The sequence below is a fragment of the Emydura macquarii genome, unplaced genomic scaffold (genome assembly GCF_026122565.2).
Source record: "Emydura macquarii macquarii isolate MOO-44397 ecotype Brisbane River unplaced genomic scaffold, CSIRO-AGI_Emac_v2 contig_1263, whole genome shotgun sequence".
In the NCBI taxonomy this organism is placed as follows: Eukaryota; Metazoa; Chordata; order Testudines; family Chelidae; genus Emydura; species Emydura macquarii.
In genome coordinates this window covers 25,749-51,963 of record NW_027131400.1, presented here as the reverse complement: position 1 = coordinate 51,963, position 26,215 = coordinate 25,749, and the positions used below count along the sequence as shown (strand labels likewise).

At 39.4% G+C, this 26,215-nt stretch overlaps 1 protein-coding gene across 1 annotated transcript in view; it reads right to left on the bottom strand.

Annotated features, from left to right (window-relative positions):
• Positions 1 to 25,667, bottom strand: part of DDC (dopa decarboxylase) — a 75,876-nt gene extending 50,209 nt beyond the window's left edge. The window contains exons 1-6 of the mRNA XM_067550322.1: positions 25,120 to 25,667; positions 19,677 to 19,795; positions 18,391 to 18,627; positions 11,381 to 11,494; positions 8,986 to 9,105; positions 245 to 379 (exon numbers count right to left, since the gene is read on the bottom strand). Of these exons, the coding sequence (XP_067406423.1) occupies positions 245 to 379; positions 8,986 to 9,105; positions 11,381 to 11,494; positions 18,391 to 18,591 (570 nt within the window). The 5' untranslated portion in view covers positions 18,592 to 18,627; positions 19,677 to 19,795; positions 25,120 to 25,667. The remainder of the gene's footprint in view (positions 1 to 244; positions 380 to 8,985; positions 9,106 to 11,380; positions 11,495 to 18,390; positions 18,628 to 19,676; positions 19,796 to 25,119) is intronic.
• Positions 25,668 to 26,215: the final 548 nt, after the last annotated feature.

Below are 26,215 nucleotides of genomic sequence, written 5' to 3'. Positions count from 1 at the left end.
TTGGGCTCTTAATCTGTAATATATAGTACAATGCTTTAACCTGTTGCTGTTATTTATTGTTTGTATCAGGGTAGCTCCTAGGGGCCCCAATCATGAACCAGGCCCCCAGTGTGCTTGGTGCTGTACAAACAGAATAAAAAGATGATCTCTACCCCAAAGAGTTTACAATCTAAGTAATCAATATAAACATTTTTCAAGTAGAGTAAACCTCATTATTCCCAGTGTCATTTTTAGATGTACTCACCTGATCAGATGCATAGGCCACCAGCCTGTTCATGATGTCTGCCTCTGTTAGCTCTGGGTTTTCTGATTGGACACATCTGATTATTTTTGTTCTGGCAGCAAGCAGTGTAACCAAGGTAGCCTCGCTGGCACTGCCCTGTGGTGAAGAGAGAGACTCCATGGGACATAGTGGAGGAAGCTTCAAAAGGGACAGTTCCCATGATTAAACCAATGCTACCTGTTACATGAGGGAGAAATACTGAAAACAAAATGTTTCATGTTTAAGATCTGCCTCAGAGTGAAAGCTGTACAAAAATAAATGGTACAGATTGGTATCATTTGAGAACTCATATGATTCCTCACATGCCTGGTAAGAAGCATTGCTACAAGATGGACATAAATGTGCGCCTAAGATGGTGTCAGATAAACTGTATAATATTATGTTTAAGAAATTGTAAGTGACCATGTAATAAATGTCTGTTCATTTTAATCTTTGCCTCTCCTTTCCTCACACTTTAGTTTGATGGTTCTCTTCATTTTCTATGCTTGGATGATTTAGGCTCCACTCTTAGAATCAGCTCTTTACAAAAAGACCCCTGCACCTTTGTAGATCCTCACTGACCTCATTAAGCATACAGGCACAGTGATCTGATTGCAGGAAGAGAGTGTCCCAGTTCAGGACAGGGACCAGGTGCTGATCATCTCCATTACATCAACATAACTGCAGATTAACTTGGTTTCAGTTAAATTGCTTTGGATTTACACAAGTGTAACTGAGATCAGAATCTGACCACATCTCTTACTTCTCTAGAGTTTTATGAAAATCGTGGTGCTCTATATTATTAATTATTATAATTTTGTGGGGCAGGAAGTTGATTGTTATAAACTACATATTGACCAGAAGAGAAATCATCAATGTAACTAGCTACTTACTAAAGGTTTGATAAACACCCTTTATTTATCTAAAGTGCACACATGAAATAAAGAATCATCAACACAAGCATAAAAATATTTAAGCTGTAGTTGGTTCACAGTAAGTAACTCAGTTTTCATTCTTGCCTGGAATTTTTTGTGGTTATTGAGAGGTGGTTTTTGCAGCCAGTAATCTGTCAGTTTTACAAGTGAAAACATAGGAAAAGAAACTGGTTGTTGTGTGGTGTCCCTTCCCCTATGCACCAACCAGAAACATGCTGCAAACTTCTTTTTTGCTCTGTGACCATCAATTTATAAACTCATTTTCTCAAGTTTAGAAGTTGTGGAAAGTCTGTACTTAAGGGATAGATTTAAGGTAAATTTAACCTGGGTGGCTGTCTTGGCAATCTTATTCTGTCCATAAATGCCACTGGATTGAGTATAGTTGCTTCAAGAACTAGCTAAATAACTCTAAATAGTGTGCTAATTAACACATCACATATTTACATATTAGTGAAGCTATTTTCTTCCTTGGATATAGACCTGCTCCCATGACTCTTACACATCAGTAATCCTTATTTATTCTGAAGTCACATAGGAAGACTGGGGAAGACCACGAAAATGAATACATGTCAGAGTCATAGACTGGTGCCCTAATCGCTGAACCATGCTTCCTTTCTCAGTTCATGCCTGGTCCTCTTCCCAGTCTCCCAAAAGCCATGCTCTTGGCACAGCAAAGGTGATAGCTACTCACTACATAACGCTCTTCCACAAGCCACTCCAATGAAAATTAACAACACTTTCGACTGCGAGAAGGAAACCAGCTTCTGAATAAAGGAGGAAAACCACCAGATTTCACAGTCTTTCCAAAAGGAGAAGGGGTAGGAGGAAGTTAGGGAGGCTCAAAAGAAAATATCCAATACTATCATTTTGATCAGAAAAAAATTTCCTGCAGAGAGCATTTTTCTAGGCTTTCATTGGGCCTTTTTTTAAGAAAGGTATTTTTCAAGTACTTATCACAAAGAACCCATGGGACTACTTGTGAATGTAAAAAGTACTCACATCAGCAAGAGCGTGCCAATTCAGACCCTTAGCTTGTGTACTACAAGGGGTCAAGCAGACTTGACTAATGTTATATAGCATCTACTCAACAATTAAAACAAAAGAAAAGCATTTTATAAAACAATATATAACCTTTTCAGAGAACATGATCAAATGCTGTTAGACAGCAACATTGTCCGATATATATTTATTTCTGAAAAATATTACTGTGTTCTACATTACTTTTCCAAACCACTGCATCTTATCATAGTGTTTCTGCTATGTTTTCATCATGATTTGGTAAGTAGAGTACAGAACTGGGTCTTAGAAAACCTGGCTTCAAGCCCTGGCTCTGCCACACACTTCCATTATCTTTAGTCATTTAGACTGACATTTTCAAACTTGGGTACAACACAGTAGGGTTGGCCTTAGCCCCTCCATGCCTCAGTTTCCCTCATCAATAAAATGGATAAGAACTTGTAGAAACTTTTAGTATCTTTTAGGCAATTACAATATTTAAGGAGTGATCTTGTTCCTGACTGGTTTAGGATGTTCCAATGGTTAAAGAGCTAGCTTGAGACTTGATGACCCAGGATCAAGTCCCTGCTCTGCCACAGACTATGTGTGAACTTGGGCAAGTCACTTAGTTTCCCTTCACCTCAGTTCTCATCTGTAAAATGAGGTGTTGTGGGGCTAGATAGACTAAAGACTGAAAGGTACTCAGATAATATGGTAAAGGGGCCTTATAAGTACCTAAGCTGGATGGATGCTAAAATAAGCTCTGGTTTTACTAAATAAACTTTATTACTAGGCATGGAAGGATTAGGTATTTATTGGCAAGTTTTGGTAAACGTTGATTTCACTATACACACACAAATGTTTCCATCGATAACAGAAATTAACAAATAGTTAAAGTAAGAAAAAGGCTGAGTGAGAACTCTGAGGTTGATTTAAGGTTATTTACTTTGTATATATTGACGTGATGTTGACAGTTTGTGTTTTATCAGTTATAAATCTTTAACTTTTTTAATCTCAAAGTCTACTGTCATGAAATAATTATCATCTAACTCTAACCGCCCACTGTCTGAGCTCCCCATAATTTCCCACAATTCTGAGAAATTAAATAGATTAAATAAAAATGCTTAAAAATAAACAATATTATCCACCGAAATTACAAAAAGACCAAAAATTGAATTCTGCCAAGCCTATATATAACTAAATAGTCACTTTTTCATAATTAAATTGATGCATGGCAAAGCCTGGGTTGTGTAACTAACGTATTCACTTTGCTCCGAAGTGTTTTCCCAAAAATTCTGAAAAAAAATCCTTTTGTCGTCTAGTTTCTCAGGCTGTTGCTAGCAAAATCATGAATTAGGGGTTTGCTTTGCCAGGCCAAGGACTGTGGATTGAGTGTGTTTGTTTGTTTGGGGGCTCTGTTTACTTTCAGAATTAAAATTCCTCTCCTGGAAGAAAAATCTCCCCTTGTAAAACACAAAGGAAATTAAGTTTTCATCAGTTTTTAGGAAAAACTGAGTTGCGCATGTTACACATTCACACAAGCTCTAGTGAGAAGGTTGCTTTCTATTCTTGCCCTTTTTAAAAGCACTTTTTTTTTCTTTAAAGCTGCGCTCTATGCTAAGTGAACAGTGATGATACCTTCCCTTTTATTGCAGGCAAACAAAGGTTGCCATGGTGAGCAGACTCAAGAGGCGGAAGAAATATTGGCGAGAGCTGATGCTCATATCCACTGGAGCCCTGAGCTGAAATTTTCTTTCATCTTTTGGCTTTTTCAAGTGTCACCTGGTACACAGCAAGAAAGTGCTTTGTATTGATGTGGGCTTTCAAATGTAATTAACAGCCAGTTTTCACAGGCCCAGTTTATATAACACTGCAATAATCGTTCGGTGTTTGCCTCAGGAATGATTGGCAGCCTCACATGCACATTATCTTTCCTGACCCCTCTCTTATTTGTACCATTATTGTTTCAAGAGCGAGATGAGAGGATCAGCAGCACAAATTGCCTCATCTTTAACAGCAGCACGGAGCACACTTTCAATTCCTAAATTTGAACGATTGTTGGTAGCTCACAAAATTACAGGCCATCAAGTGTTGTCAGTTTGGAAGGGCATCGTTTCCTGATGATAAACAACAGGCATAATTGCCTGCTCTCGTCAGGACAAAATTGATGCTGTTGAGACACATGAAGAAAGGTTTGTTTCACATACATACAAAACCCGGAGTCATCCTAATGTAAATACTCCTAACACAACTAATGGCACGGGGTTGGAATGGAATAACCCTGAATTTACACTGGTGTAAGCGAGGTCAACCAAGTCGGGCCGAAAGTCTTGACTGTCTTTAAGTAGTTGTGTTAGGTACATTTTTGACTGAGGAGACTTTGTGACTAGATACAAGTGGGTTTGAAGAGAGAACAAGAATTAATGGAGAAGTTTCTGAAACACAACATGTTGTTTCATGCACATGCAAACTAGCAGGTCTATCCCTGTAAGAGGCATTCATTGCTGTCTGGCTTTTGTTCTGTTTGTTATATGGGAAATGTAGCATTTATTGAGCAGGTCAATTTTTAAATAGATTTTTCCCTTTTGGTGCTCTGGAGATTTAGTCTGCGAACTGGATTATTTAATTTCATTATATCTGTTAGGTTCTAATTTTAAAGAGCTTTATTTTATTCCTACATATTTCATTTTGTTGCATAAAGTGTACTTATTAAAATGATATTTGTTTCTTTAACAAATGTTCCCGTTAGTGGACTTTCTACTATACTCTGATCTGTTATATATGGTGGAGTCTTAACAAAGGTTTCCAAAGAATTGAGGCGAAGCAGACCCTCTTAGCACATGAGAAAAGATCTTGCAGAAGGCAGAGTCGAAAGGGTTGAAACACCACCTTTAAATGTGACAAATGTGGCAGAAATTGTCTCTCTCAAATGGATCTCTTCAGCTACAGCCGTGGCTGCCATAAAACCAACTGAGTAAGTTTTTTATATCTCCAGGGTGCCTACCCATGGTTTCTCGAGATTGAAGGATGCCTATTACTACTACTGTCTGTTATACTCTTTTCTATTACTATACCTCTGGTGCTCTTCTTCTTTGATGAGAGATGGACATTTTAGAAATAGCCTGTAATCAAATGTTGAATATTTTGGAGTGACATTAAAGGAAAACCTTTTCAACCCTTTTCACAGAGCTTTAGTGTTCGTAATAAGGATTAAAAATCTTCATGCAAATTCAACTTGAAGTTATTCTTCACTCCCTATGCTAAACTACCACGTTAGCATTACTGCCTGGTGTTAAACAGCTGCTGTCTGCCAGCTAGACTGTGGCAAAAATAGCAAGTTCCATTCCATGAAAAATTCCAATATCTTGAAATTTGATTTTACCTCAGATTGGAACACACAGCTGAAATATCAAATTTTTTCATGGAATGGAAAGTTCCAAAAATATTCAATAAAAATCATTTTGTTTTGATTTTTCCTGTCCAAAAAAAAAAAAAAAAAAAAAATTGTTTCAACATTCCTGGATCAAAATGGCTCATTTCAGTTTGTTGGACTGAAAAAAACATTTCATTTCACGTTGGTTTGACATTAATCTGTGTCCCCCTGAGTTGATGCACCGCTTCATAGAAGTTGTAGTTCAAGTGCTTCATGCTTCCATTCTCCTCTGTGGAATCACTTGATTCCCATGATAGACCACGTCTGTTCAACCAGAATGGGAGACTTTCATTGCATCGTGGGATATGTAGTCCAGCCAGAGAGCTCATCCCGTAGAGAAGAACAGGAGCATGAAGCACCCATGAAAAAATTCAATTTTGCTGAAATCACATTTCATTCAAAAACATTTCAGACAGAAAAATCCCAACCAGCTCTACACCCAGGTTTGTATCCATCATACCTCCAGGGCTGTTAATCACCTTTCACCTACACTAAATTCACCTCATTTAAAACCAACAACGAAAACAAAAAAGCCACAATTTGCCTCAGAGGTGACTGGATTTTTATATGGTGGGGCAAGTGATTAAAATCTGGATTATTATAGAGAAGCACTAGTCTAGGCTGAAGCTAGCTTTCCAGCGCAAACTTTTTTAACCATTCCCTAATGTCATTAAGTAAACATTAATTTTCAGGCATATATGTGGGATATTATGCCAGAGTAGAACTTTCCTGGAGAACTTGTGGCAGGTTGAATGAAGCCTATGTGAGATAGGAGGGTTAAAAACCAAAGCAAAAAAAATCCCTTGTTTTTTCACTTTTTGAAAAGGTTCCTATTCCTCTCCTCATCTCCCCACAATCATATCTCAAAAACAATTAAGTAAGAAACTCCTTTATTGTTTTGTTTTGTTCTGTTCTGTTAGCTGCAATGAGGACTGCTTCCTTTGACATGTAGGGCTTTTATTTAGTTATTAAAAGTAGTTTGTGTGGACATTAGGAATCTCATATAACTTGGATGCTGCTTTTCTAGTGCCCATCTCACAGTTCCTGTATCCTGAGAGTTATGGAAGTGCTCTAATCCTCCTTTTCCACAGATGAGGAAACGGAGGCACAGAGAGACGAAGGCTATGTCTACACTGGAGCTGAAGATGTAATTTCCAGTTCAAACAAAGATAGCTTGATCAGAGCTAGCATGGGTATCATGCTAAAAATAGAAGCATGCTGCAGCAGGAGAGGCTGGCTGCCCTGAGTTCAGTTCCCTCTGAAACACAAGAAAGGTATGTGGGCATCTAGCCATGCTGCCACAGCTACACTGCTATTTTTCGCATGCTAGCGCAAGTAAGTGTAGCTCCAGTGTAGAGATACCCTAAGTGATTTGTCCAAGGTTGTCCAGGGAATCTGTGGCAGAGCTAAGAAGTGAATCCAAATTTCTTGACTCCCAGACTACTTCCTTAACAACATTCTTCCTCATATGTCAGATCTTGTGGGAAAGTCTATATATCGTGGGAGAAGTGTGTGCCCCATTGGATGGAGAAGAAGGATGGGAGATAACAAAACTCAGAAGTACCTATCATTTTACCATACTACGTAATTTTAACATTACTTGGATTTACACAGCACTTTTTACTAAAGGATCTCAAAGTGCTTTAGAACTATTCATTATGTCTCAAAACTCTCTCACGAGGCAGGTAAATTATCATTAGCCACAATCTACAGATGGAATAACTGAGATTCAGGTAGAGTAAGTGACTTGACCAAGGCCACACAGTGAGTCAGACAAAGAGGGAGGCTAGTTAAAACTCCCAGTCCAATACATAGTTTGTTAAACCACAGTGCTCCCCCCACCTCACCAAATTAATCATTCAATCCCTCAGTGTCAGTTTCCCCACATATGTAAAGTCACCATGTAAGAATGCAGGAGGAAAAGAGACCGCACCAGGGAGGAAAACACCACATCAGGGAGGGCAAAGAGCCAGCCTCGTATCCTCCTCCTGCCACCTTACACATGGAGAATACTTAGTGCAGTCAGAGCGGGAATTGCTAGATAAAGAGAGCTAAGGGTAGTGTTTACTTTGGTGTTTGCCTGAGCAAAAGGCAGCAACTCTGGGACTGACCAGAGCAGAGTTTCCAAGCTAAGAAATGCATATCAGGGTGTCACTGAGCGTCACTTTAATAAAAACTTCCCAGTAAAGGAAAGTCCCAGCTTAAAAAACTCCTGAGTTTGGAGTTAAATGGAATTAAGGGTGCAAATACAGTCTCCATAAAAACTAATGTCATATAGTTCAAAGTTAAGGTTCCACTTGATGATGAGAAAAGGCCAGACTGTGTAAGAGTGTAAAGTTTAGGTACCTAAACAATTACGACTCTCCCTGCATATACCTGTCCCCTCCATCCTGAAATCATGAGACTTCTTAGGGGACAGCCACGCTGCAGCTGGGAGGCGTAATGCCCATCTTGGGTAGATGATAGATGTACACATGCCAGCTCTGATCAAGCTAGTGCACTAAAAATAGCTTAACCTACCTGAGTCTCAGGTTCACCACCCACATATAATCTCATCCAAGATCCTAGGCATCTATCCCGAACTGTCATGGCCACACTGCTATTTTTAGCTATCAGAGCAAGCGTGTCTACACCTACCTGAGCTGAGAATTGCATCTCCCAGCAGCAGCATGGACAGACACTTAGTGCCAATATACAATACATGTTCCACAGTGACAATAGGACTCACATACCCCACTACATTGTACCATATTGATACACAAATGAATGTGCTCTCCATGTGACCAGAGACTATTCTCTAGTTCACCTTCCCTTGATAAAATATCAGCATCTCACCTTTTAAACATCATATACAAATAAGACCAAAGATCACACTCCCAGTCAGGCTTTTTTAATACACTTTCCCTGACCTTGGACACTGAAAATGTTATGACACTGTTTCTTTCTATTTACTCTATTAAATGTGACGGTCAAGAGACTGTATGCAGATATTAAATAGGAGGAACGTTTGTTGCACAAACTTGATTTTGCAAATGAATCAGGACCTTTTCAACTCCCACAGAAGTCAAAGGGAAAACTTCCATTGCCTTCCCTGGGAGCAGAAGGAGGTTCATTGTCTTTAAACTGATCTCTTAGTTGTAAGTACTAATTGTGTGCAAAGTTTCTCTGTGTTGTGTTATGTTCAATAAAGGGCTTCTGCTCATTCTTACAGCCTGTCTCTGTTTCTGTGAAATCTGAAGGGGTTCCACAAAGCAGGAACATTTTGATCTTCCGTTCATTAGTGCTTTAGTTGGAAGGTTTTATTAAACAATGAGGACATTCACAGTGACTGCATGATCTGTTTTCTCATTCCATCTTACCTGAATGACTCCTCCACCTTCTCCATCACTCCCAGCTAAAAACTCTTCAGGCAAATCAATCATCTTTCCCAGCCAATCCAGCATGACAGTCTCCAGCTCTGTGCAAGCCGGGCTTGCAGCCTGTATTGGGAAATGAAACAAAGGGAATAAATCAAGTAAAATGGCTTGCCTTTTAAAACTTACATTTGCCAACAGTCTGTGGGCAAACATTGGTCTCTGAGGGTGTCTCTCTGGAACCTGGGCTTGTGCACTCAGTGTATCCAAGCCTGTGCTTGAGCGTCCACACTGCATTGCAAACTTGAATGTACAGTTGCTGGACCCAGGTCTCAGAGCTGTGCTAACGTGTCCATAGTGCACTCCACAGACCTTCTGACGTGGGTCTGTGGCTTGACCTGAGTCCACACTGCAAAAACACAGGCCTTGAACCTGAGTCTTGGTGAGACTTGTGGTCAGATCCACCCCCGTATCAGGGTTCTAGCACCCGGGTCCTGAGTGCTTGCTGACCTGAGTCAGACAGATTTGTGTGTGGATGGAAGGGGGCCTGGGCTCAAGCCTGGGCTGAGTGTGCAGTGCACACATACCCTGAGACCCCACAGGGATTTCCCCACAGTTAGATTAAGAGAGCTCATTTGTGTTCCTGTGCTCTGCCCAACCTAGCACACTGTACAGATCATGGGAGCATAGTGCAGAGGAGACAGGAGAGAGTCAGTGAAGAGTCACTCTGCCTGCTCAGCCAGCTGGTTAAGGGGAAGGGAGTTCCCTTATCTCCTTGCTCTTTTAGTAGTAGAGAGTGGAGAAAGCTTGGTGGAAGCACCAGCACGGCAGTGATCGCAGAAGAAATTGCTTGAGGTAGCAGCTGTGTAGTGCTCACAGGAGTGGGTGACCATACTTTACTCCTACTACATATTAAAAGATCGATGTACCATATTCTCATTTACACATGACTGTCAAATGTCAAACTAAGGGTCTGCTTCTGCCACACTTACTCACACAGAGTAGTACCTTACTCCATTGACATCAATTTTTAAAATAATCCCTGAGCCCAGAACAGTCCACTGCACACACCATTCTCCTCCTGGGGAGAGGATGAGAGAGAGACTGAACCACACATGACAGATATTAGTTGCATCACTTACTGCACTACTGGAAGATGCTCAGGTGATGAAGAAGGTATAAGAACCAAGTTAGATTAGGATGCTGCTCTACATGAATAAGAGTGGCAGAATGGGTCCTACTGCACTACCCTGTCCTCTCACTGCTTGATACTAACTGCTCAATGAAAACTTAATTAGATGGCTTCATTATTTACTTCTATTTGTAAGTGAATTGTCATGCTATGAAAGCTCGCAGGCTGATACAGTGAGGATCTCACCCTCCTGCACTATCTGCAGATCAGGTAGAACAAAGGCATCAATGCAGGTTTTGCCATGCTGCCTGGCCATAGTGCTTCAGTTCTGACCTGGGAAGAGCACGCTGAGGGCTGAGAGGGTAATGCAATTTCTATAGCCATACAGACTGCCAATCATGATCATGTTTTTTATAGTATGGCCATTTTTCCAGTGGGAACTGACTGAAATCACCAACTCTTGTCACATAGGCCAGCAAACAACCATTTTGTCAGTAACAACTTCCAGTCTCTGCTGATTTGGGCTACATTCAAGCGAGTCAGTGATCTACAGTTGAAATGCTCTATAAACCGTTAGCAATGAATGGAGACATTCAGTCCTGCCAATGATTTTATTTTAACGCAGGAGCCTGCATTTCCCCCATCACCCTCAGCTTGAAAAACTTGTCCTCATAATAAAATATTGTTTTGAAGGACACTTAGTTTAAAAGTAATTCCACTTAACAATAATTCATTAAAAAAATTCTATTTGTAACACCTAAAATGACTATACATGAAAAAGATTAGAAGAAAACAAATATTTTTCAGCTTACATTTGTATCTGACAGGGTTTTGTGTAGTCATATCATTATTTCCCCTTATAGTGTCAATTAATTAGTCAGTGTCCCCTATTGCTTGTGAGTTTCACACAGGAACAACATTTGTTTGAAAAATAGGATATTATGATGTTAAAACTACTGGGAGTTCATTTTTGTGACTGGTAGTGTCCCTTTAGGAAATGAGAATAGACAGAGTGTTCCCCGCCCCACCCATCACTACTGACTGCCCCATCTTTTGGAGAGAAAGCTTTTCATAGGTGGCAGGTTGTCATTAACACAGTCATTCCATAGTTGTTATGGAACACTTAAGCACATGAATAACTTTACTTACATGAATAGCCCCATTGACTTGAGTACTGACTATTTACTGAAGTAAAATTATTCACATGCTTGAGTCTTTGCAGGATAGGCCCTTCGTGTTGCACAGCAACATTTGCCATGACCAACTTACCCAGGAGAAGCCAATGCATCCTATACCACCAGACAATACATCAGCAAGAAGAGCTGGGAAGGAACTGGCTGTAGGGAAGTAGGCAAAAAAGTATGGACTGTGCCAGTGGGTCACCTGTGTTGGACAATAAATATCACTGTTAATTATTATAATGGTACAGACAGATATCTAGGCAACCGTCCTGTTTTCAGTACCTGTTGAAGGTCATGAAGGGCAGGGATTAGCATTCAGAGACCTAGACTCCACAGGATCATAGAAACCTAGGGCTGGAAGGGACCTTGAGAAGTCACCACGCCCAGCCCCCTGCACTGAGGCAGGACCAAGTAAATCTAGACCATCCCTGACAGGTGTTCATCTGACCTGTTTTTAAAAACGCCCAGTGATGGGGATTCCACAACCTCCCTTGGAACCCTATTCCAGAGTTTAGCTATGCTTATAGTTAGAAAGTTTAGTTTTTCCTAATATCCATCCGAAATCTGCTTTGCTGCAGATTAAGCACATTACTTCTTGTCCTACATTCAGTGGACATGGAGAACAGTTGGTCACTATCCTCTTTATAACAGCCCTTAACATATCTGAAGCTTTATCAGACCCACCCACCCCCCCCGGAGGCTAAACATGTTAAGATAAGAAAGATAAGATAAGAAATTTCATCTGAGAAGCCTATTCTGGCCAGTCCATATTTTGACACAATCTTTGAACTCTATTCAGAAGCATTACACATTGAGTTAGGTGATGTTTTAATGAAGTGAGGTGGAAGAAGAAAATACTCCATTGCTTTCTTAGGCAAGAAACTGACACCCACTGAGCAGAAACGCTCTGTCAAAGAAAAGGAATGGTATCCATATCGTGGGCAGTCAAGCAGTTGCAGCCCCATCTTTTTAACAGGAAATTCAGGGTACTAACTGACTGTTCTCCACTAGTCTAGTATGCTGGATCATCATACTCCAAGAATATGACATGGAGATTGTACATACTAAGAGGAAAGAAAAGATTGCAGCCGATGCCTTGTCCAGGAAGGAGTGCTCTGACCCACTGCATATGGTTCAGACAGAGGCTGATCCTACTGCAGTTTTGTAAGGGGCGGGGGGGGGGGGGGAGTATGATCCTAAGCACTTCTGTATTCACACCTTACACACTACTGCAATGGTGTTCGTACAAAATATGCCTTGTAAGGTATCATTTGGAAACAAATGACACACTGGTCATTAATATCATTGTAAAATGCATGTATTAACCTTATATGTGAAGTTATTAATCCCCTCTTTATAATGTTACTAAAACATATTTAAGACAAAGACAGACTAGCTTAGGTAAAGGTGATAAACAGGTCTGTCCTACATAAAGGAATGTGGGTTTATCTCAATGTACATATTTGCCATGAACAGAGCTATCAGGCTCAACCAGCAGGGGTTGTCTTGAGCCTGAATTCGAGAGGCAGAGAATTAACATGGCTCCTGCACCCTATGGAGATACTGCAGATTGAATTCCCAGGAGACCTTCCTAACGTTGAGAACAAAGACAGCTGTTTGGAAATATAAAGGACACAGAGAAAAGTCCATCTTTATTTTTCACCTAAGACAACAAGGGAAACCAGCACTTCATGCTTCTGTAAAAGGGCCTGACTAAGAGATAGTCAGCCATACTAGACAAAGAATAAATGGTGAGAGAAACGACCTTAAACAAAGACTGTACCTTGCTAGCTGAAGTTTTAGACTCTTAGATGCATGTTTTCACTTCTATTTACTTGTAACCATCTCTACAATGTTCTCTCTTTTATTTGGCATCACTTAACCTATGTCCTGTTGTTAATCCACTTGTTTTATTTTAATTTAAACCAACCCAGTGCTGTGTTTGAATTGAAATAATTGTTAACTCCAGTTGAAAGCTCCTGGATGCTGAAGTCCTCTCTATTTCCATAGAACAGGAACAGCATGGGCAGTGGCAATTTCCCATACTGGCCCCGCAATGTGACTCAGTTTTCACCTTTAGGGGTGGAAGAGAAATTAATTCTCTATATTAATTAATTCCCTAACCTCACTGATGAGACCCACTGTCAACAATGTTTCCAGTCAGTACTGGTTGGGGCAATATAAATCTTATTTCTTCCCTCAACCCCTAATGTTACTATTAAAAATCCAAACATTTCAAACATCAAATCTGGCACTACGGTTTCTTGCTACAAAATTAAGCGACCCTTGAGCTATCAAACTCCTCACATGGAAAATATACTATACCTCCTTATAACAAACTGCAGTTCTGATTCAAGTTAACTGCACAATTACCAGAACATAAAAATTATTTTCAGAGCCAGTGCTGTATATGGAAAGAGTAGCATGTTAATTGTTAATAACGTGACTGCAAGTTAACTAATGTTACTGCTCTATACACACCACTAGCAATTCCTAAAATAGTCTATGTGATATAAGGCACTCCTGTTTTAAATCTTATTAGGTTCAAATTACAAATGAGTAAGGTACAATACCAAAGTTTAGTGTGTTTTGAAAGTACCGTGATAATAATATATACTTAGTAATGAACAACAATCAAATCAAAGATAAGGACAAATATAAAGAAATATTGCTAGAGCATTATATAGGATAAGAACTAAAACTCACCAGAATGTCTACAATGTCTTCCAAAGGCTGGAAGCCCAGAGGTCTTTGGCTTATTTGAAGTGTATTCTCCTAATACACTGTTTTTAAATGTTGGCAACTATGCCTGGTCTCCTAGCACACAGTTGGGCTCTACTTCTGAAACAGGAGAATGGTGGGAGCAGAGACTCACGCTTCCCATAACACCTTTCCTTCACCCCTTTAGAGTTTTCCAATATTTAACTGATTCACTGTATCTAAAGAATAATCTAACTCACCTTCACCCAAATCCTCGGGCCTGTCTTGTCATTAATGATACGATCATAGTGAACAGGAACTGGCTGAATTTGTAAAGAGTTAGAGGCATTGTAAAGAGTTAGAGACATTGTTATACAGGGCCACCTAAATCTGGCAAAGCCAGTTAAGGCCTGACTTTTCAGTTAATAGAAATGTAGGGCTGCATTTAAGAATTCCTTCAACTTCAACTGGAGTTGGAGTGTTCAGAATTTGGAAAAATCAGATCCAAGCTGTCTTGAACTGGGACATCCAAAACGTGGGGCATCCAAAGTCACTGGCCACTTCTGACATGTTTAGTCTTACCTATTACAAAGGGAAGAGATCCTGCCTTTCTGACAGTGATCACTTAGAACATTTATAGCATATACTGTACTTTCCAAGTTTGCCACTTGAAAGCAGCACTGTGTTGCCTGGTGGCATCTGTTAGTCCCTTAATTTCCCCCTTTTTAAAGCCTTTTAAATAGCCATGGCTTGCCTCATGGGTAATATTGCCCCAAAATACAACTCAACAGCTACATGGGAGGAGGTTTGTGAAAAAAGGATAAAGAGCTGTGCAATAGGCCATAAATACGCTCACTTATAGAAGGGAAAGATCTATTATGTCACCTAATCCCTTTCCAATATGGGATAAATCTTTAATTAAATACACAGTTCACCTTTAAATAGTTCAGAATCTAACCATTTAAAAAAAAAAAAAAAACAACCAGAAATCTTAAACCCCAGGTTCTAGCTGATTAAGGGTTAGACTATGGTCTTCAAGGGGGACCAATCAGGGCTGGAACTATAAGCCTACCCAAAAATATTTAAGATGTGCAAAACTATATTACTCCTTTGTGGCCTTTTACATGAAAAACACCCCTGAGCTCTGTGTGGCATTAATTCCAATTGTTGCACATAATTACAAGATGAAAGATTCACATGAAGAATGAATGCCACAGAAACTTCAGCAAAAGGCTCAGTTCTTCCTAGCAAAAAACTCCCACGGTCACCCATCTCAGACCCACGTGCACAGATTCATGGTGACATTCATAATCAGCCAGCAAGGCAAGTGCTTATCACCAGAGCTATAATCCTACGTGATCCTTAAAACGACGTGACATTCATCCTGGGTTAATCAAGTTAAACTGCCTACTAGCTGCAAGCCATTTACATGATGAAACACAGTAGATTCTAGCTGCACCACACAATGAAAAGAAAAAGGACAATAATTCTGACCCCAGTGGGGCTGCTACCCCTGCAAAAAGCCACTGTGCATCTGTGGAAGTTGCCACATGGGCATTGACACATTTATGCAAATGTCAAAAAGAATATGATAGAGCGGGTGCTTGTTTTACTGTCAGCCTCACAACCCCATAAATAACAGTGACGGAGGGGGTGAGGAAAGAGAAATTGCTACAAGTGCCTCGGGTCCAAGAACACTAAGCCTGAGACCACTCAGAGATATTTATCTGTTGGATTTCCCCTAATCTCTGCAAAGTTTTTCTGTCATGTGCTTTCTTCAGCAAAAAGACCTTTCCTATAAGAATTAAATCCTACAAGGACTAAACCCTTGGTTGTTGTGTGGTTGTACCTGCTGTTGAACTTGGTCACTTTGGGCCACCACAAAGGGGGAGGGATCTGTTTCAAATGGAAGAAATGGCCATGATCATATAGTGAAAACTCTCCTTTGAAACTGCCTCTCTCAATTAACTAATTTAAGGGGGTTCCCAAAAGAAGGTTTACTCCTTATTGACTCACAGAAGCCTACTGTTCTGTTGTGTGGAGGTTGAGAGGAGTAAATATTCAACACTATCTTATGATGCCATTGATTCTTGCCATTCTGAAGTTTGCAGTGGAGCCCTCACTGTTCTGCCTATGGAATGACTGTGTGGCAGGGATCGTCACACAGACCCACCAAAATACATTTGTCTTATCCTTACCGTGGATATGGCATGAAACTGGCAGTTAGGACAGTTGTGTCCCATTCTCAAATCTGCCACTGACCTGCTGTATGACTTCAGCCATATCATTTTACCTTTCTGGGCTTCTGTTTCCGCCAAAGGGTAATGTGAATATATTGAATATAGCAATCTGTAAGGTGTTTTGAGTACTCTCATTGAAAACTACTGTCTACAAGCCAAATATTACTGCAAGGAGTTTCAGTGATTTTGGGGTGGAGAAGTGCTGAGGGGAAGGAAGGGAAATCATTTGCATCTCATCTCCCACCGCATTAAAAAAATACTAACAACTGTAAATGGATAAAAACCTTCACAGGATAACACAGAATGTTACATAGGTTCCCGTATAAAGAAATTGTGGGCAATTTCTACTATTTTGTATTTGGTCCATAATGAATTACCTGGCCAATTTTTGGTGAGACTTTGGTCATTAATATATATAAAAAATGCAGAGTCAAAGTTACTGTGGGAACCTTGATTCAGAATTTTCTGGCATTTATGTGATTAAAATATCAACATTGAAAAGCCAAGGAAGTGAAATGTTAATCAGAAAATGTCATTTCATCTGGGCTATGTTGATTCTGATGAAATTTCCTTTTGAAAAAAAATTGGAACAAAGTGGTTTGATTATGCTATTCAGTGTAATATTTTGATTTTTAATTCTGAAAAGACTTCATTTCAAATTTAAATTTATGCAAAAATATCAAAATCAGAATGAAACATTTCAGTTTTATCAAAACTTACCATTCTGAATGACCCCAACATATTCCATTTAGTAGAAAATCCCAAAAGTTTTTTATTTTGTTCTGAATTGGAATATAGACAACGTTCAAAATCTCAAAAAGGTTCATGGAATGGAAATTCCTGTTCCTGAACAGTTCTAAATTTCATTAATTACATAAAATGTATGTGCAAATCCTCAGCTGGTGTAATTGGCATTGAAATCAGTGGAACTGTGACAATTTGTATCAGCTGAGCATCTGACCCACAGGGTGTATATACAAGATTAAACCTAGACACATATAATTATATTGCTCAATATAGGAGTATAGAAAGAAAAGACTACATAGGCAACTGTGAGCTACGGTTCCACACCTTGGCCACAATTCTTTTACTCACAATGGTTTTGCTATACTTATCTCACCTGTGTTTAGGACTTGATCACTGAACTTAGTGGAAAGACTCCCACTGAGTTCAGTGGAAGTTTTGCCTGTGAAAAGACAGCAGGGTTGGCTCCACAGCAAACAGATAAAGCATATCAGATGAACAAATATTTACATTGGCAGATGAAAAGGGATAAAATTTAGCACAAGAATATACTAAACAAGTTTACACTACAAAGGTTCCATCCATGTTTAGCATTAGAACAGTAATAAGAATTTTATCTATCTCAAAAGAGGCTATATAAGTTTCAGAAATAACTCCAGTTCATTCCTGTGTTAGAACACAAAGGGAAATCCCAGGCTAAAGAGTTTACTAACCACTCACTCACCTTTGAACCTGCCCAGACACTTTGAGAAACAAGCTCATGTTTAAAAGAAGAATGACAGCTAATCCTGACTGGGATAACAGCAAAAGGGAGTCAGAGAGATGAGCACACTGCCAGTTGCTGTGTCTTGCATTGTCAATTCCAACACTGATCCAGAAGGTGGTATTTAGATAGGGGCCAACTGCATTAAAAGATGTTGGAAGAAGCCAACATTTATGAGAGTAAGTTAACAGACCAAATAGGTGGAAAAAGCTTTTCTAGTCAAACTAGTAATAAAAAGAAAAGCCACATGAAAGTCCTGATATTTAAACAAGAAATTCAAACACGTGTTTTATGTAGTGCATGTTTGGGATAAAAATCCTGGTTTATAAAAGATCTACTGTTCTTTATGAGTAAAAAGCATATTAACTATAGATCAGATCAAGATGAAATTGATGAAACATGACTTTTCCAATCCTATCTAGGATTGAGGAGATTAATTCCAAGAACAGGCCCACTTGAAGCACAAATATAGGAGTGATTGTTTCTGATAAGAATAGAAATGTTCACTGTGTCAAGTGCTTTGTCATATCTACGTATAAAAAAATTAGGATGCAATCCTGGCTTTATAGAAATCAATGGGAATTTTGCGATTGGCTTCAGTGGGGCCAGGATTTCACCCATCAGCTGTAACTCTTTTCCAGATGTTCTTACCCCTGGCATAATTATCCTTTCAACATCTTTAAGGACATCCTCAAAGCTCTCAGGTTCTTGAGGTGCAGAATCTGGAATGAGGGGCCTCAGGTATCCTGGTTCCACATCAGGATAGACCTGTCTCTTATCTAACTGCTCGAAGTAATCCGCAACGTAGTCCACCATCTCCTTCCCTATCTTTCGGAACTCTGTTGTATCCATGCGAGCTGGTGTTTTAAGCGTCAATATCAGAGAAACCTAAGGAAAAAAGGAGTCACTTTTGAAAGAATCTCTTAAAATTGGCCACTTATTTAGGGGTCTAAACTAATACTAGCCTCACTGTAAAAAAAAAAAAATCTAGCCCATTCTTAGTTTATTAGTATGCATATATCACCCACACCCAGTCAGTGTGGCATTCTGCCCCCCATGATGGGCAGCGGGAACACAGAGAGGTTGATGAGCCTGCTTCAGCTTTTATTAACAAGTCTGCACACCTCCACCATTTTGTCGACAAAAGCTGACTTTTGTCTACAAAACTCTCTAGTGTAGACCAGCCCTGAATCTTTTAGCTCAGGCACTGTAGTCTAATCCATTAAGATCCAGAGGTCACAAACACACACACACACAAAATCCTTTCAGTTGTAGCATTATACAACATATATGATACTGTTTCATATTAAAGGACAATGAATAGACAGAGGGTTACATGCTTTCCACAATAATTTTAGTGTTGTGTTCCACTCCCCCTGTCTGTGTTATATCCACTTTTTGCTTTAGGTCATATAGCTTAATTTTAAACTCATTGAGGCAAGGACCCTCTGTTTTCATTCTGCGTGTGTACAATACATAGGACAATGGGACTCTGGTCCTTAATGGGAACCATAGGCCCATCACAATTAATTATTATTAGTAGTAATAAAGAAATAAAATATAGTGATTATAATAATAATCAATAATGGTAGGAATGAGCTATACTCAGAGAGAGCCTGATTCTGTAATCCTTGCACACACAAAACTTCCACTGGTGCGGTGCCAATGTAGGTTTTCAACGCTCAGATAATGCAAGGTCAGGCCCATTGTACAGTGCTTAAATGGTCTCAGAGTTCTTTGCACTCACTCATTTGTATTCACTGAGTTTTTTTCTCAGCATCCAGAGTGGAACTGGTTGGTGAAACACATGTACGCATTGAGAAAACAAGTGACTATTGTGCTTTCCTCACATACAATCAGGTATTAGCTTTGTAAGAGATTAACTATATTGGGAAAAACCTGAGCATCACCTGGTTAATAGAATGCAAGTAACTTACTTAGATATAAATTATCTGTGTTGGTAGTTCGCGACTGGCTGAGGTCCTGAAAAGAGGTAGAATCTTTTGGTTCAGTAATTGTGGTCTTTATAGTATCACAGCAAGCACTGTCTCATATGCTGAAAAAGAAAGAGATCACTAATAAATGCCCACCTCGGATAAATCTGTTGATGCTACAAAAGAGGATCAGAAGCTGTGTGGAACAGCTGCTACCGTCATTTAAGAGTGCTGTGGTAAGGAAGGCAGGGTTCTGGGCTGCCGGGAGCTACAGCCTGCAGTCAACACCAGACTCTGGTTGCTGTTGTGTTAGAGTTATGTAATCATAAAACACAAATCATAGAAGTGCTTAATAGCAGCTCTGTGCCTTACTGAGATGACATTACTGAGCTAGCTTAGGACCTCTCTCCCTTATCTTGTATCTAGATGTTCTTAGCTTGCAAAAAGTAAATTACTGTCATCAATATGGCTTCTTTTTTTTGTATGGTTCTGATGGCCAATCTTGAGGTTGATCTCCCATTTGAAAGACAGTCACTGAGCAAACAGTATGTCTTCTCTGCAATCCAAGGGCTTTATTGCTCAGCATTACCATACAAATATCAAACAGGCCATTGCCACATGGTTACTGTTTGAAATTCTGTCACACAGTTTGTAAAGAAATTAATATAAACCATTAACCAGTATATACATCTGCTGAAATTATACAGCTCAATGGTAAGTCTGATGTTTTCTTAGCTCTCTCTAAAAGCAAACTACATATTTTATTGTTTGCAAAATATCCCTCAGTATAGCCCTCTGTTTGTGCTGCCCGTATCCATTTTCTGATTGTTTTATAAGATTATAAAACATAGTTATAGCATACTTTAAAAGCCACATGAATAGTACCTGTTATTCTCTTCCCAGTCTAAAACTTCGGGGAGATGGGAGTTGTAGGCAAAATTTTAACCTTTGTATGCCAAGTTAATGGGAGTTTTGCCTGAGTGAGGACCATGTACAAAAATTGAGTAAAGACTTTAAAATTTAGCTCTGTATGAATACAACTATTCAGCACTGACCACGGTTATTTCTTGTGTACTTTTAAACATGGATTAGTTCAGTTTAATGCTTCATTCGACATTTGTATGTCCAGTGAACCATCCAAAGTTTGGAGATATTTGGATCCAATTCCAGATCCAAATTCTTGTGGGTTAGGCCCACCTTCTACTAAAATGCAGATAATGATTTGGGGTGAAATCCTGACCTCATTGAAGTCAGCGCGAGTTTTGCTGTCAACTTTAACGGAGCCAGGATTTCACCCCTAGAGTATATTAACTTTGATTTGAGATATAGAATTTACTCAGGACCTACAGGGATTTTACTCTTTCACTAGAGCAATGAGAAAAGAATCATCATTAGGTGAGCATAGCCAACCTGATCAATATCTTCTCATTACAGGAGATCTGGGGATGGATGATCCTTCCCATTTTCCATATTTCTATTCAGCCTATTTAATTCTCTCTACCCACCTTATTCTCTGTTACAAAATTCACTTTTCACTTATACAAATTTTAGTTGTAATTTGAAGACGCAATGGGCCTTTGCACAGGGGTGAAAGGACAGTAATTAGCCAACCCTCTATCCCATAAAAAAACCAGAGACCATCCTGTTTGGGGAATCACAAGCACCACTCCATCTCTGTGCCTTTGGGGATGCAAATAGCCCCAGAGTGCCATTGCTGTGCTACCCGTAGCTACCTGCCCAAGAAGCTGTCCAAAGGCACCGACAGAGCAAGCTGCACCATCCAAATGGATAGTATAGCCTGCAAACTGTGTGTGCCAGGGAGCTGGAAGAAGTGTTGTGCTTCCTGGTATAGGCCAGCAGCAGATTACTCCAAGCAATGGGAAAGCAGGGAGGAAATTATGCCTAGGATGGATAAATCTGAGGCAAAATAGGGCTAATCCTGGGATTCTTTCAGGTACAATCTAGCCCAGCAAAAAGAGTTTTGTTGGTTTACTTGCTTGTTCTAAAATTTCAACATTTATTTTCATCCCAAATCATGACAGAGAATGGACATTTTTTGTAGAATGGAATGTTCTGAAATGTTTTGATTCAGAAACATTAAAATGTTTAGTTTCATTATTGAACTGGGTCCACTGTGGTCCCTCATGGGAGTTGCAGTTCTGGTGCTTCATGCCCCCATTCTTTGTATGGGCCAGGCTTCCTGGCTGTGTTATTTTTCCCCTGATGCACCATGACAGTTAAAGGAGATGGGAGACCACAGAGCATTATGGGAAATGTAGTCCAGCGAGGGATCCTAGCTCATAGGGTGTGTCTACACAGGAACTACACACCCGTGGCTGGCTCATGGCAGCCCAGGTTTGCGGGGCTTGGGCTGTAGGGCTGTTTCATTGCTGTGTAGACTTCTAGGCTCAGGCTGGAGCCCAGGCTCTAAGGTCCTGTGGGGTGGGAGAGTCCCAGAGCCCAAGCTGCAGCCTAAGCCCAAAAGTCTACACAGCAATGAAACAGCCCCACAGCCTGAGCCCCATGAGCCTGAGTCAGCTGATATAGACCAGGCACAGGTTTTTCTTTGCTGTGTAGACTTACCCATAGAGGAGAATGGGTGTGTGAGACACCTGAATTACAACTCTCTGGGACTAGCCCCTTGCCTTAGCTTAGTCAGTTGCACGGCTTTTGCCAGCTCCCTTCAGCTGAACAACCTTCCCATTTAGCCTCCCACCCTGGAGGATTCAGCAGGTCAGCCTTCTCCTATGAGTGTCTGTCTGCAGTGATGGAGGAGGCAGTCTTTATGATAACAATTAGGCACTGATGCCCTCTATGACAGACTACTGCATCACAGTGCAATATTACCAGAAACGTGTTCTACTTGAGCTTCATTTGTCTCCAGTGATTCAACAGAGATGTATGACCATGTGTCACCATCATATATCATCTGCTGTTGGGAGTCCAGTCATGCTCCATTAGAGGCAATGGAGTTTAGTTATTGACTTCAATGGGAGCAAGAAAGAACAGTATCTCCATGCTGCTTGGACTTGGGGGAGGAGGGGAAAGCTTATTAGGCATAAGCAAAAGGTCCCCAGTGCTTAGCCTGAGTTGGCCCTACAGGTCATACAGAGCTTGCTTATTATTGAAACTTCTATTAGAGTTTGAAATTTAAGATTGTAATTCATTTTATATACATGTTTACCTGCTAATACTTTGTAAATAACTCGTTTCCTTTCCCTGCTTAATACATCTTTATATAGTTTATTATAGGATGGCTACAAGTGTTGTGTTTGCTGTAAGATCTAAGGTGCAACTGACCTGGAGCAAGTGACTGGTCCTTTGGGACTGGGAGTAAGTTGAATATTGTTGTGATTTTTGATGTAAGGGACTATCTATCACAAAGGTACGCTCACCTGGGTGATGAGAGAGATGGAGTACCCAAGTGGACTATCTAGGATTCCATATTTAGGCTGTTATAGTGCCTGAGGAGTTTACGTTTGATAATTGGTTGGTGAAATCTAAAGACAGAACTCACAAACAATTTGAGGATTGTGCCCTGCTTCCTAACAGTCTGCCCTGAGGTTGGCACTCACGCTCTTGAGTCACTGCAGCTAGCTGGACACCTGAACAAGAGCTCTGTGTAAGCTCAAATGCTTGTCTCTCTCTCTCACATAGAAATTTGTCCAATAAAAGATATTACCTCATCCACCTTGTGTCCTTAATATCCTGGTACCAACACGGCAACAATGATTCTGCAGCAAGGTCAGTCACTGCATGGCATTTACATTATATATATATATATATATAGTCCAATAACAGTCTCTCTCTATAAAATTAAAGTTCTTTAGTTTTTAGATTTTTCCTGAGTATATCATTAGATATTGTATTGTACTCTACCACCTACACTTGACATTATAGCCTTTTGTCACCTTGACCAACCAGTATACTGCCTTATAATTAGAACATTACAACAAATCGACATTTTATCTTAGTGATATATGTATGAAACTGTAGAATTGTGTCTAGTCCCTTGATTGTACGCACTGAGTATGTGAAGTTCATTCACAACTTATTTTCTATTTATTTTAAAAATCAACAACAAGAGCACCATACATTTTTATATATTTATAAAACATACAGATATAAAACATACCAAGAGAAACTTAGGCAATAAGTTTATAAATATAATACATATGTAAATAACTGTTTCTGGTTATTATTGCCCAAGTTTGCTTCCATTTATAATTTGAATACTATTTTTATGTATACATTGACAAAATAGCAGCAGTAGTATTGTGGTTTTTTAAAATTCTGTTTCTGGTTGATAAGGTTATTTTTTTAAACTTACTTATGGTTAGTTAAAGAGTGACAGGAAATTTCTGAGCAGAGAGAAAGAATAAATACCACAAAGAGAATATGGAGGTTTTCAATCACCAACTATTTAATTCTTTCTAATTGTATGAACACCACCTACCTGTTCTCTAATTCAACAGACCCAATCTGAAGCACAAAGCAAAACCAGAACAAAAAAGCTAACATCAACGACTGAGATTATTAAATGCAGATAGGAGACATACATATATATGGATATTCTGGGGTATGGTGGGTGGGAGGGCTACAAACAACACCAAACAGAAAGCCCTATAGATTAGACATATGAATAATACCTAAAACAGCGCGCACATTTCAATAACTGAGGGCAGCATAGGCTCAAAATATTGTGATAACTTTACACATTCATTTTCAGTAGAGTAGAACAATGTGTTGTCTATCCCTCTGCCCAACTGTTGCAGAATCCAATGTAAATTAGAGGGTTGAGATCTGCATATGGCCCTGTTGGAGTCATTGGGATTTTAGCTTTTAAATTCAATGACAGGACAATTACACCTTTGATTTGCAGTCTTTTCTTGGGCAAAATTACCACTGAACTCAATGTTGCCTGACTAAGAACTGCAAGAGAGGGTCCTATAGTTAATATGGTGCATGAAATAGAGGCAACACAAACAGGTTTAAATTTCCAGTCAGCAGAACAGACCTGATCGTGAATTGCTTCTGCACCCATTGGCTTTAATAAGAGTTAAGCCTGGATAAGGTGGATCCTACTTTTCATTACTCAGTACTTGCCTTTTTTTTTATTATTTTTAAAGGTCTAAATGGTTGTCCAGGCAGTTGGATTGGCAGCATATTAATTTTTCCATAAGGCTGTCACACATCCATATGCATAAACTAAAACAATGGGCATGTTCTATTTATGCACAAATAAATACAAAATGAGAGGCACACACTAAACTGTGCAAACTTAGATTAAAAATGCAAATGTCTTTTATGCTTTACTCCTTTAAAATAAAATAGGCTGTATATTTAAAATTAATTAGCAGAATTTCAGAGTTAAGTAACAAACTGTTGCATTAATCTTCTTGGATTTAGTAACCATGAAGCTACAAGAACAAAGAATGTTACTTACAGCCAGTTGGTGATATTCCTTCTTCTTTGCTCTCTCCCTCTTTCTTTGCTCCTCTGTGACAGTAATAAAGCACAGAGGATGCTGTTGTCAGTTTATATAGGCAGAGTCTCCACTTCCCCTTAGCCTATCAGAGCCAAGTGCTTTGCATTTAACATTCAGCAGCAGCATCTCCCTCTCCCACACCCCATCCTAAATATATTTAGAAAAAAAGAATCTATCTAAAGAGCAAACCCATGCAGCTGAGCAACTACTGTTGACTGGATTTGGGATTAGGTGAGGCACTATAATTATTTTTCATGACACTGACACTTTCTAAACAAATTTGATCACACGCACGCACACACACACGTGCACGCAGTCCGCCAAAATTTTGTACAATAATTACCCAAATCATGGAAGCAATGCTAGTGTAAGAGCCAGTGGTTTCAGCCACTTCTGTAGAACACTACAATACTCTTTTGTAAGGCCAGGCAGTCAGACAAAGATAGAATATTAGGCAGGTAATTGTGAGTAAATAAAGCTATACACACATGAGATTACCGTGGTTAAGGTCAAGATATGTTTCCAGCTTTTTTCCTCAGTTTCCCTGTGTTTATTTTTATTACATATATTTTTGGAAGCTCTAAAACATTTTCAACAAGAAAAACACTTTTCTTAAAATATATAAAAGGGTCCCCTTTATTCTACAGATTTATTTTTCGTAACATAAATTTTCCTTAGAGGAACACAGTGAATTGTCTTTCAAAGTTTGTTTAGACTTAGTTTGCTTTCAAGAAGGCTATGAACCCTTCACAGTCATGGCCTGGTCATTGTTATATACAAGACCATTATATCAAATCTCACACAACCAATTCTCATGCTGTTGACTTCAGATCATTTGCATACTACACTCATTACACTTACAATGAGTTAAAAGTTGTTTTGAGAGTTGATCACACTTTTAAAAGCGTGATTTCATGGTTATGTCTGTAGCTGTGACCTTTAGCTTAATGATGACATCTCTTCAATGGTGAAAGATGCTTTTATTTAAAAAACAAACACACAAACAAGGCCCAGAATTTTGCTGTCACTTTTGTGTTTGGCTTTATTTTGGAAT